General features: G+C 39.0%; 2 protein-coding genes across 4 annotated transcripts; both read right to left on the bottom strand.

The window, feature by feature from the left end:
* Positions 1–3066: 3066 nt before the first annotated feature.
* Positions 3067–4547, bottom strand: LOC131015924 (non-specific lipid transfer protein GPI-anchored 14-like). The gene is made up of 4 exons (XM_057944438.1): positions 4488–4547; positions 4304–4406; positions 3672–3946; positions 3067–3526 (listed from the first exon to the last, which is right to left on the bottom strand). Exons 2-4 carry the CDS (start codon positions 4318–4320, stop codon positions 3300–3302), a joined length of 519 nt encoding a protein of 172 aa, XP_057800421.1. The 5' UTR covers positions 4321–4406; positions 4488–4547; the 3' UTR covers positions 3067–3299.
* Positions 4211–7094, bottom strand: LOC131015923 (pentatricopeptide repeat-containing protein At1g03100, mitochondrial-like). 3 transcript variants are annotated; one of them, XM_057944436.1, is made up of 3 exons: positions 4646–7094; positions 4493–4541; positions 4211–4369 (listed from the first exon to the last, which is right to left on the bottom strand). In XM_057944436.1, exon 1 carries the CDS (start codon positions 7036–7038, stop codon positions 4750–4752), a length of 2289 nt encoding a protein of 762 aa, XP_057800419.1. In that variant the 5' UTR covers positions 7039–7094; the 3' UTR covers positions 4211–4369; positions 4493–4541; positions 4646–4749. The 3 variants fall into 3 exon arrangements, with proteins under 3 accessions (XP_057800419.1, XP_057800420.1, XP_057800418.1); XM_057944437.1 differs by having other exon boundaries at positions 4211–4541; positions 4646–4951; positions 5050–7094; XM_057944435.1 differs by having other exon boundaries at positions 4211–4541.
* Positions 7095–11246: the final 4152 nt, after the last annotated feature.

Genomic DNA, 11246 nt, shown 5'->3' with positions numbered 1-11246 from the left:
TATAGCTTCATTATTTATAGTATATTACATATTGTAGAGAAATTTACATTTTTAATGTGGAATTCAATACAATATCAATTAAATGTAGCTTCACTATTTATAGTGTACAACACATTGTAGAGAAACCTACATTTTTCAATGTGAGATTCAATGAAATATCAACTTAATCTAGCTTCTCTTTTTATATTACACTACACATTGTAGAGAAGCATATATTTCTCGATGTGTGATCAATATAAAATCAATTTTACTTTAAATATTATATTTTATTTTAAATAATGTAATGATGGAATATAATTTTAATGAAATGTTGAATTTTAAAATTGAAGAGTTAAAATGAGATAAAATGAAAATGGACAAATAAGAGCACATTTATATAGTTAATGCAATGAGAGTGGAGACTCTAACATGGGGACCGCCTTGTAGAGCCTCCTTATAGAACCTCCTACTGAAGATGCTCTGAGTTACCACCCCGTAAGTTTGGTCCGCTAGGACGATACTATAGAAACGTTTGCAACAAGGACATCACATATTGAGGGATGTACTACTAAAAGTTTAAACATTATATATACAAGGTCAATCAACACTCTAAGGCCTTATTTGACAGGAGCTATAAAGCCAGATAGCAAAAGTTATTTGATGTTATCTCAATATTTTGTATCTTGTATTAGTAATTCGCCCGGCCCGTGTATTTATTTGGGCTCGTAAAAAATTTCCTGTTCACTTTCAGTAAACATAACTAAAGAAAAGCCTCTGATGCCTTATCTCATATGAACATTAGTCCTTTTTTTTTTTTTACTTTTACACAAACAATTATACCCTTTTTTCAACACCGGCCCTTGTGTTGCTCCAGCAATATGCTCATGGAGTCCTCGGGGGCTTCGGGGGGATCCTCATTCGACGGGGTTGGTTAGTATTTGTCGTCGGCGCCGACGGCGAAGATGGCGGTGGAGGCGAAGAGAAGGGGCAGCTTGAGGAAAAGGGTGAGTGGTGGGTTTCGGATTCCAGCGTGGATTTTAATTGTCATGGTATGAAACAACGTCGTTTTGTGTCATGTCATTTTAAATTTTATATATATATATATATATATATATATATATAGGGTTGGGTTCCGGTGGATCTCTATGCTTATAATAGATCCGTAGATCCAAATCTAGACCACACATTTATGACATGTGGCGCATCAAGATGGTGACACGTGGCAAGGCATTTCAAGGCAAAATGTGGAGAGGGGTAAAATTGGAATGTAATTTTCGAAATTCAAAAAAAAAAAAAAAATTATATTTTCTCAAAATATGTATATTTTAGATGCATAAAGTTTCATACGAGAATGCATAAAGTTTCATATAAATATGCATAAGATTTCACCCCACCCCAACCCCACCCCCCACACCCCAGAACCCCACCCCACCCCAGAACCCCACCCCCACCCACCCCCTACCCCCCCACCCACCCCCCCACCCCCAAAAAAAAAAAAATTTTTTTTTATTTTTTTAAAAACTGATTTTCTGACCACTGACCCACCCCCACCCCCCCCACCCACCCAAAATTTTTTTTTTTTTTTTATTTTCTCAAAAAACTGATTTTCTGACCACTGACCCCCCCCCACCCACCCCCCCCCCCCAAAATTTTTTTTTTTTTTGAAAATCAGTTTTTAAAAAAATAAAAAAATAAATTTTTTTTGGGGGGGGGGGTGGGGGGGTGGGTCGGTGGGGGGGTGGGGGGTGGGTGGGGGTGGGCCAGCAATTAGAAAATCAGTTTTTGAAAAAAAAAATAAATTTTTTTGGGGGGGGGGGGTGGGTGGGTGGGGTGGGGGGGCAGGGGGCAGGGGCAGGGGTGGGGTGGCGAAACTACCAGATTTATTAAAATGAAATGCATTTTTTGTATAATTTAATGCATTTTTATGTGAAAACTTTATGCATTTTTGTTTGATTTTATATGCATGTGAAACATGCATATTTTTGGGGGGTGGTAATGGGGAGGGTTGGGGGGTGGTGTGGGCTGGATTGGGGGGTGGTATGGGGTGGGGTGGTGAAAATACCAAAATTGGAAAAATTAAATGCATTTTTCTGTTCAAAGTTATGCATTTCATGTGAAAACTTTATGCATCTTTGTGTGAAACTATATGCATCTAAAATATATCTATTTTGAGAAAATCTAAAAAAAATATATTTTTTTTAATTATTAAATCCGAAAATTACATTCCAATTTTACCCCTCCAGATTTTGCCTTGGAATCCTTGCCACGTGTCACCATCTTGATGCGCCACATGTCATAAATGTGTGGTCAAGATTTGGATCTAGGGATCTATTATAAGCATTGGGATCTATATGATCCCATTCCTATACATATATATATATACACACACACACACACACAAATTACACGTTGACATCCGGTGAGCCACGTCACAATTTTGGGGATCAAAAAATAAATGCGGGATATTTTTTACACGAGCTTAATAATTGGGGTTTTAGATGATATTTATTATAATTCAGGATATTTTTGACAAAACGAATATAATTCGGAGTTTAATATAATATTTACGCTATTCTTAATCTCAACTTAAATACCAAAGGAGCCATACTAATAACAACTTAAGTTAACCATTTTATCAAGTGATAACGGATGCCAAGAGCTGTAGTGTCGCCGTCATAATACTACGGGTCCCACCAAATGAGCTTTGGCGTTACATGATAATATCACAACACAAATAATAACTAAATCAAATAAAGTTTTCAAGACTATTTTCGTGGTTCCATTAAATATGACTCGTTTTTCATTTCGAATTGTTCTAATAAAGATGATTCATTTCCATAATAAACAATAGTTAACTCTTAAAAAATTGTGAGTCCTATTTATTTTATTCAAATTTTTCTTAATTTTCGTGGCGAAAAGAAGTGATACATGTTTAATGGGACGAATATATGAAGTACTAATACTGACCTAAATCGAAATTCAAATATTTATCTCAACTAAACAAAGCTCGAAAACGTAGTCATGAAATATGGGTAAAGAGTCATAATTTCATAAGTCGATATACGATGCTTTCATAAAAATTGTAAATAAATTCGAAAAGATGAATCACTTTATTAACAAAGAAAATTATGGACATTAGCATTTACAAGACAAATACCGTGAATGCAAACTTGAACAAAAAACATGGTACTTTATTATAGACTTAATAGTTTAGTTTCAAAGTGTAATAGTAGAATTTTGTCGTGTTTTTACTTTACAGCAACAATGATGAGAGCAGCAATGCCGGCAGTAAAAGTAATCCCGCAAGAAGCAGCCCTTTGTCACAACCACCGCTTTTCGGCTGAGACGTCGGAGCTCCGGCAGGGGCACTGCTTGGATTGGGAGGAACCGCTGCTTCCATAAAAATAAGTAATTACTTTAATTTGCTCAAAAATGGAAATTAAATTGTAGTTTGGCATATATATACCTCCAGCAACACTGCTGCTATTTTTATCAAGTTGGTAAAAAACCTGAGCATCTGGTGAATTTGGGGGCAAGTTGAGGAGAGCTGCACCATTAATCAACTATATTAAATAACTAACGATTTTGATGAAGATGCAAAGTCGATCTAGACCACATATATATTGTCAGAAAGCAACACATTATCTCTATATAAAATGAGTGTAGATAATCTAAATAAATTGAAGACTTACCGGGGCACTGGGAAATATTAGCCGGAGCATTACAAACATGAGGGAGAGACAAAGCAAGTGTGACATTAATATTGAGGCCCAAATCAGGATCATTTCTATCCTTAATAACCACACACAGACACTTTTTGTTGGTCTTAAGAAGCTGCTTGAGACCATTGCAGCAATCTGGTGTTGGGGATTTTGCAGTTCCTCCAACATAAGGCAAACATGTTGCTAATCCCACCAATGACTCTGCACATGCTTCTTTGTCCTTGGAGTTATCACACCCTGATAACCTAACTAGCATCACCATTGATGCTAATAAGAATGAAGATTTCAATGTATTCATTTCTACCGAGATGCAGATGCAGAGGGTGAGGCCAATGAGAACTGTTGTTCTATCAAGAGATTGAGTATAAAAAGAGGTTGAGATGTGTAGAAGGAAAAGGCTGATTTAATTACCCTAGATTGTCTTATTCAATCATTAGTTTGCCACCCATGTCTAGTGCCATGTCCACTTTCTAAATTCTAGATGTCATGTTATTTGAATTTTTGGGAGATAGAAAAAGAAGAATATGATTAATAAGTCGAAAAGAAATATAGTAATATATACTGAGTAATCTATACTATACACAAGCTCCAAGAACAATCACCACTTCAATAACTCCATCTACAACAAGCAAAATGAAATCCGATGGTTTCAACACTGCAGTTCTTCCCTACATCGAGTAACAGATTCATCTCTTCAAATGAGGCCTTACCAGGAAAATAGAAATATAAATAAATTATTTGAACATAAATAAAAAATATTTGAAGGCATCAACCAGAACTACTTACATTACCAGTGTCCATGGTCGCCTTTTTTTTCAAACTTTTTATCCCCTGCAAAAACTAGGGAAGGACATAGATCATACGGCGTGTTAGTAGAACAAAGAACTACATGTTTATGAGAATCATTAGTAATGTCCTGAAGTAAGATGAGTGGGAGTAACAACCTTTGAGCCAGCAGTCACACCACAAAGCTTCCCGGCCTTCAGTAGTTTTGCCTGAAACATCATTTTTTTGTTTGCTTTTGAAAAACTTTGCCTGAATCCTTTCATCATAGACCAATCCATTTCTTGAAGGCCAACGCAGCTTCTCTTTTCTTCAACTGTGATTCTGTCTGAAACTTTGGTGCCTTGCCCTTGTACAGAGTTTTGTGGTACTTTAGAAATAGAGCGCGGTACTTATATTTGTCCACGAACATGCTGCCTTTCTCCATCATTTCGATAACTTCATTTGCTCGGATGAAAAATCCGCCTCTAACAAATGTATAAAGCACAGCATCCAATAGTTCCACATCAAACATCATTCCACTAGAAAAAGCAAAAGACTTCATCTCACCCCACAGTTCAGCTACCTCGATGTATTTGCCCCCGATTGCAGCATATCCAGTGACCATAGAATGGAAAGTTTGTGCATTGGGGGCAAGCTCCAAACTTCTCATCTTCTTCAGAGCCTTCTCCGCATCTTGCATTAGCCGTTTCTTGCAGAAAAAGTGAATCACACTATTCCAGTCATGGACTCCAGAATCCACCGCCTGCCCTTCTTTTATTTCCTGCAATAGCTTTGACATCAAATGAGCATCTTTGCCCTTTGCACAACGCTTGACTAACACGTCAAAGTCCTGTTCGCCGACTCTGGGTATTTTAGCCTCTTTCATTTCCTTGAACAGATTAAGGGCCCCTGCTGTGTCCTTCTCAGCCACCCGGGATTGAATCAATGACTGATAAGAACTTGCATCCAACTGAACGCCAGCCCTACGGGCATCTCTGATTAATGATTTCGTCTCATCAATCTGGTTGTCCTTATGATATGCTTTCAGAAGGAAATTATACACAGACGAACTACATCTAATGCCGGCCAAGCGCATTTCATCCAGAAGATCATGTGCCCTGTCTAACCAACCCAGAGAAATACAAGAGTTGATGACATGAACGAGAACTGAATTATCAGCAGACATGGGGGAATCTTCTTTCTCTGCCTTGATCAAAAATTCGACCAAATCCTTTGTGTTGCCAGCCTCCAAGAACGCTTTAACTAATTTCACATAAGTTGTCTCAGTTGGCCTAAGAATCCCTCTCTCGGTTGTGATCAGTTCAACTTGTCCCTGCAAGTTCACGACCAAGTTATTGAGTAATTCTCTTGTCTCGGCTTCAAGACCTAGAAACTTTCTGTCTTGACAGAAGTCTTCATAGCATGAGAAATGCCTTTGAGGCGTATCAGGATTCTCATGTACAGGAACACTTCGATGAGGTGATGTAGTGCCTACTTTATCAGCCTCCAATTGCAAATTAGCAACACCGAGAGAGTTTTGAGCTTTCTTTGCCTTGCGAAGCATTTCAAGAACCATCCAGGAGGCAGAATCTAGATCGCCAAATTTCAAGTGACACGAAAGAAGACAGTTGTAGAACTGTCGAAGCTGAATGTCAGCTATATTGTCAACTTCTTCAATATGCCTCCTAAGCTTTTTCAGCTCGTCCCTCCGACCATTTCTTTCATAAATATGGGCCATGATGATTGATGAAGTTGCATCAGTTTTCATATTAATCCGAGGAATCATATCAAGGAGTTGCTCTCCTTTCCTAGTGATGCCAAACCGAAGGCACCCCACCAAAGCTATGTTAAGAGCAGTTGCATTAGGCTTCATAGAAATTAAAGGTTCATTGCACTTCTTTCGTGGATCAACCCTCCCGTCATGGAACTTGTAACCAATTTCAAGAACCAATTCAGCTGCAAGGAACGCTCCAGATGGACTGTTGGACATATAAGCTATAATAGCAGACCAAACTGTCACGGGAGGGAACTTCTCCATTTCAATGAGTTTCCTGAGAAGAGTAGAGGAAGGAATAGGTAGTCCACATTTAGCAAGGCCTAAAGAGAGGTAAACGAGGATCTCCCTATCAAACAACGTCTGCTTGTGTTCCTCAAAAGCTTTCTCAACCAATCCATAAGCCTTTTCATGCCACTCAATGTCTAGAATCTCTGTTAATCCCGCGATCAACTTGCACATGATAGATTTTCTAGCAAACCCTTCCATCCGCATATGCTTCTCATGCAAATCCCAGGCATCATTAAATCTACCCTCATCAGTTGCAGTCTCTAACTCCTCATGAAGCCTGCCTATGTCTCGAGCCTGGACCAAAATCGTCCCTGCCATAGTCGAGAAATTGTGTGAAAAATGTTCCAACCCATGGCGAAGCATCAAGACACCATCTTGGTCATGTAAATAAGCAAAAGGCTTGTAGCCCCTTTGAGTGATGCAATGACATTTAGAAATTCTACCAAGAAAACTCTGTAGAATGTAATTCGCAGTTGCTCGACTGCTCACTTTTCTTAGATGCGCCATTTCATCTGAAAAGCTAACAGGACCCAAAAATCATCACCTCAAACAGCGTAGGCTGCTATCTGCACATAGGAAGACAAGATTTAGTATTAAAATTGGTGGCCCTAAAAGAAAAAAGATAAGCAAAATACTCTTAATAAGACATTCTTGAGTAATAAGTTGGTCAGCAAATGTTTATACATAGATTCAAATAACTCAAAGGTTCAACAATTAACACTTCTAACTGTTAAAACCGGGTACACGATCGAGATATTACAAAATATTTATTTTGAGAAATTACGACTCAAAATAATTGAAAATATTACAAAGTAAATAATTTGAGAAATTACAACTCAAATAATTTGATACAACTGAAATACATTGTATAAATAAATTATACGTATAAACAAAGTCGAGTCGAGATGAATCTCTTCCCGCAAGAAGATTATCGCCCCGGTAGTGCTCTTCGGTTTGGCGTATCTTCCCCAAAGGTAAAACGACTTCGTCTCGTCGGATGTAGCACCACAATCCGGCGAGCTCCGACGAACTGAATAGGATCAAGAACTGAGCACAAGTGTTATGCAGAGAGTGAGTGTGTAGAAAGTGGCAGAATGCAGTATTTGTTGGTGTTTTCTACTGCAAGCTCTCCAGAGGCCTATTTATAGGCATGTGGTAAGTATGAATTCAAGAACTTGAATTCTACTCCGACGGCTGGAAGCCGTAAATGTTGAAGATGATGTCCGGTGGGCGCAGTCATTGAAGAAACTAAGCTGCAAAATTGAAGTTGCCATGCAGAAGTCGTACTGGCGTGCTTCTGCTACCTGCTTCTTCTGCTGCTGCTGATGTGGGCTGGAGCTGTGGTGTGGGCTGGCTTACAGTTGGGCCAATAATATATTCTGTTGGGCCAATAAATAAAAAGGCCCAGTGGAGTTGGTCCAAAAAATAGTTTGGGCCCCAAACACCACCCCAAAGCACCAATTGCCAAGATCCAAGTCCTTGGCCGCGGCCCGCCCGTCCGGCGGCGACGTCGTCGTCCGTCCGTCCGATCGATCGTCATCGTCGGCGGCGGCGAGCGTGTGTGTGTGCGCGCGAGGCTAGTACTTAGATCAAGCCCACTAGCAAGCCCACAAGTCAATTTATCAACTCCATGTGCTTTGCTATCTTATACATGAAAAACATCTCTATGTTTTCCAATGTGGGATAACATAACAAATGTTATTTTTCCCTCTTCAACATCCAAACTTTGACATACAATATCTCACTCATCGGAAATCGGTTTTGAGACTTCAAGTATATCACGTTGATCTACTCGAGATGTAGATTAACATACATCATTATTTTAATTAAATAATAAATATTTAATTAAATAATAATTTTCAGATATGGCATAAAACCATATTCCAACAATCCCCCACATGAGTGAGAAAACAGTATGCGAAAGTATGCAAACACTTTGCTCAGTCCTCTTAAGAAACAACATTGCATTGGAAAGGTAGCTGTGGCTTTGAACCTGCCATAGTCAATGTTATCGAGTATACCGGCGGCCTAGTGGATTGTGTTCCTTGAACTAGTCCTCCTCGGTGTATACTAAGTCAACAATATTGACACAATATTGCTTCAATCCTTATTCGTTCTCACGTTTGTGTCCATTACAGGCCTTGGAACACCTCTTTGGATTCATAAGTGTTTCAATCGAAGCGGCCCCACTTCACACTTACATAGGTGACTCTTAACTCAAGTATCCTGCTATACTTGTCCTCTTCGAGGAGTTCTAGAGTCATTAAAAGTCAAAGACTTAACCTCACCACGTGCAGGTTTCCGAACACTCACTGTTCTACAAGGAATAGGCAATTCGAGTGTTCAACACACGGATTTTCATAGCTTAGTTGTCCCATTGAACCAAGTTCTTGGGATCCTCCAGTCATCATGGTTTGGGTTGCCACTATGATTATCCTTAATTTGTGGACTTCAAACCCATTCCCCTAACAGTTTATACATCTGATCTCGATGGATACTTTTTGTCAAAGGATCCGCTATGTTATCAATTGATCTATATATCAATTGTGATAACTCCACTAGTGATCAGATGTCTCACGGTATTATGACGTCGACGAATATGTCTCGACTTACCGTTATACAAATGATTTGTGCTCGTCCGATAGCAGCTGACTATCACAATGAATTATCACGGACGACACAGGGTTTCGACCAACATGGAATATCCTCGAGGAAATTTTTAAGCCACTCGGCTTCTTCACCAGCTTTATCCAAAGCTATGAATTCTGATTCATGGTCGATCTAGCAATACATGTTTGCTTCTTGATTTCCAAGACACAGCACCACCCCCCACAGTGAATACATAACCGCTCGTTGAAAATGAGTCTTTGGCATCAGATATCCAATTTGCATCACAGTACCCTTCAAGTACAGAGGGTTCCCTAGTATAATGAATCGCATAGTTTTGAGTATATTTCAAATATCTCAAAACCCTTTCAAGAGCTTTCCAATGTTCATTACTAGGGTTAGCTGTAAAGCTGCCCAACTTGTTGACCGAGCATGCTATATCGGGACGAGTGCAATTTATTAGATACAACAAGCTCCCAATAATCTTCGCATATTCTATCGCGTCAACAGGTTCTCCCTTGTGTACACTCAAATGATGGGAGATATGATAGTTAGAAAGAAGTGGAAAGAGAGCTTGAGGATAAGATGTGAGAGAAGTACCCGAAACATTTAGCAGAGATATGCAAATTTCAGGATGAAATTTTTGTTAAGAGGGGTAGTATGTAGTAGCCCGCTCTTTTATTATATTTAAATCCAGTAATACGATAATTATTATTTCATCTTTCAGTAAATCAAGTCCAGTAATTATTTATGATTTAAATTCAGCTTATGACACTGGATTATATTCTAGTTGAAGCAGGTTATTATTTTATTACTAAGCCAGTTAGCTTCGCGTGAGTAAAACCGCGATGAGAATTATTGAGTAAACCAATAATTATTCAATTCAGATTCATAACTGACTTAGCTAAGTCATGTTATTTATTAATCACAATAGAATTATTTTTCTATTATTATTATTACTTGAGTCGCGGATTTTTTTTAACTTCGGAAGCAAATTACATCTACATTTTTTTTCAGATTTATTTTAAATGAAACGCATGATATTAGCAAGACCAGAGATCGATATTCAAGATACGTGATTAATGGGAATAATCAATGTTTGATTGCAAACATGCAATTTTATTAGCAAAACTCGAGATTAGTATTACAGATACACAAGATATAGATTTACCGAAGACTGAAGGATTTTCTTCACTTTACTCCTACCATATAGCTAGTACACGCAGCAATAAAGAAAAGAAAAAGGGGAAGGGAAAGAGAAAGGTGCGTGTGTACACATAGAAAAAATAGCTGCAACAACAGTAGTTCTGATAACACTCATGTCCCATCCTTTCCCCTGTAGCTTGCGGCGCTTGCGGCGCTTTGCAGTAAGGGGTCTTTCAACCACCCTCTATCAGCCACCCTATGACAGCCTATCTACCCCTTTATACTACACCCAACAATCCCTTCAAATTTCCTTAGTGCACAAGAATTTGAAGAAAGAAAGAGAGAGCAGAAGAATTTGCTGCTGCTACCAGACTTCAAGGGAGGGTAAGCTTTGGCTTTAACTCCCCATTCCATTCTTAATCAACCTGCATTTATTAATATGAACCCACAATTCTTTTCAGCTTCTTTTCCCCAATGAATTCAACAGCAACAACAGAAGGCCAACCATGCACCAAACATTCGCAAAGCATTCAAGGTATTCATTGAGCTCCATATACTACTTTCCCATCATACATGCTCTACACTTAAGCTTGATAAACAAACTACTATGGCTAGTTTTAACCACTGCATAATCAAATTATAGAAATGCTAGAGCTCAATAGAATTATGAACTGGGTTACAACAAACTTTGAGTTTCGTTCACAATAGAGTATTAAGAATGAACTTAGCTTTCATTAAGGAGGGGAGGCTGCCCTGTTTCGCCGAACCGAGGAGCATTGGCGGAGGCAGAGCTCTGCTGCTCGTCGGGTGAGATCAGGGGAGAACCCGGCGACGACGACGGTGAGGCTCTCGCCAGTTCACAGAGCGGCAGCGGAGGTTACCACGTCGATTCGTCAGGCAGGAGTTAGGGCTCCGATTCCAAATCTAGATTGAACATGTGTACGTCTGCCTTGATACCACTC

Source organism: Salvia miltiorrhiza, chromosome 3, assembly GCF_028751815.1.
Source record: "Salvia miltiorrhiza cultivar Shanhuang (shh) chromosome 3, IMPLAD_Smil_shh, whole genome shotgun sequence".
Classification (NCBI taxonomy): Eukaryota; Viridiplantae; Streptophyta; class Magnoliopsida; order Lamiales; family Lamiaceae; genus Salvia; species Salvia miltiorrhiza.
Note: the sequence above shows the minus strand (reverse complement) of the source record. Positions and strands in the feature narration are given on the sequence as shown.

What these genes read in the sequence shown, in the direction of transcription:
- LOC131015923 (XM_057944435.1), bottom strand. Translation starts at nt 7,038, where the DNA reads ATGGCGCATCTAAGAAAAGTGAGCAGTCGAGCAACTGCGAATTACATT.
- LOC131015924 (XM_057944438.1), bottom strand. An exon ending in TAATATTTCCCAGTGCCCCG is followed by an intron (nt 3,527 to 3,671) that starts GTAAGTCTTCAA and finishes TTAATGGTGCAG; the next exon opens with CTCTCCTCAACTTGCCCCCA.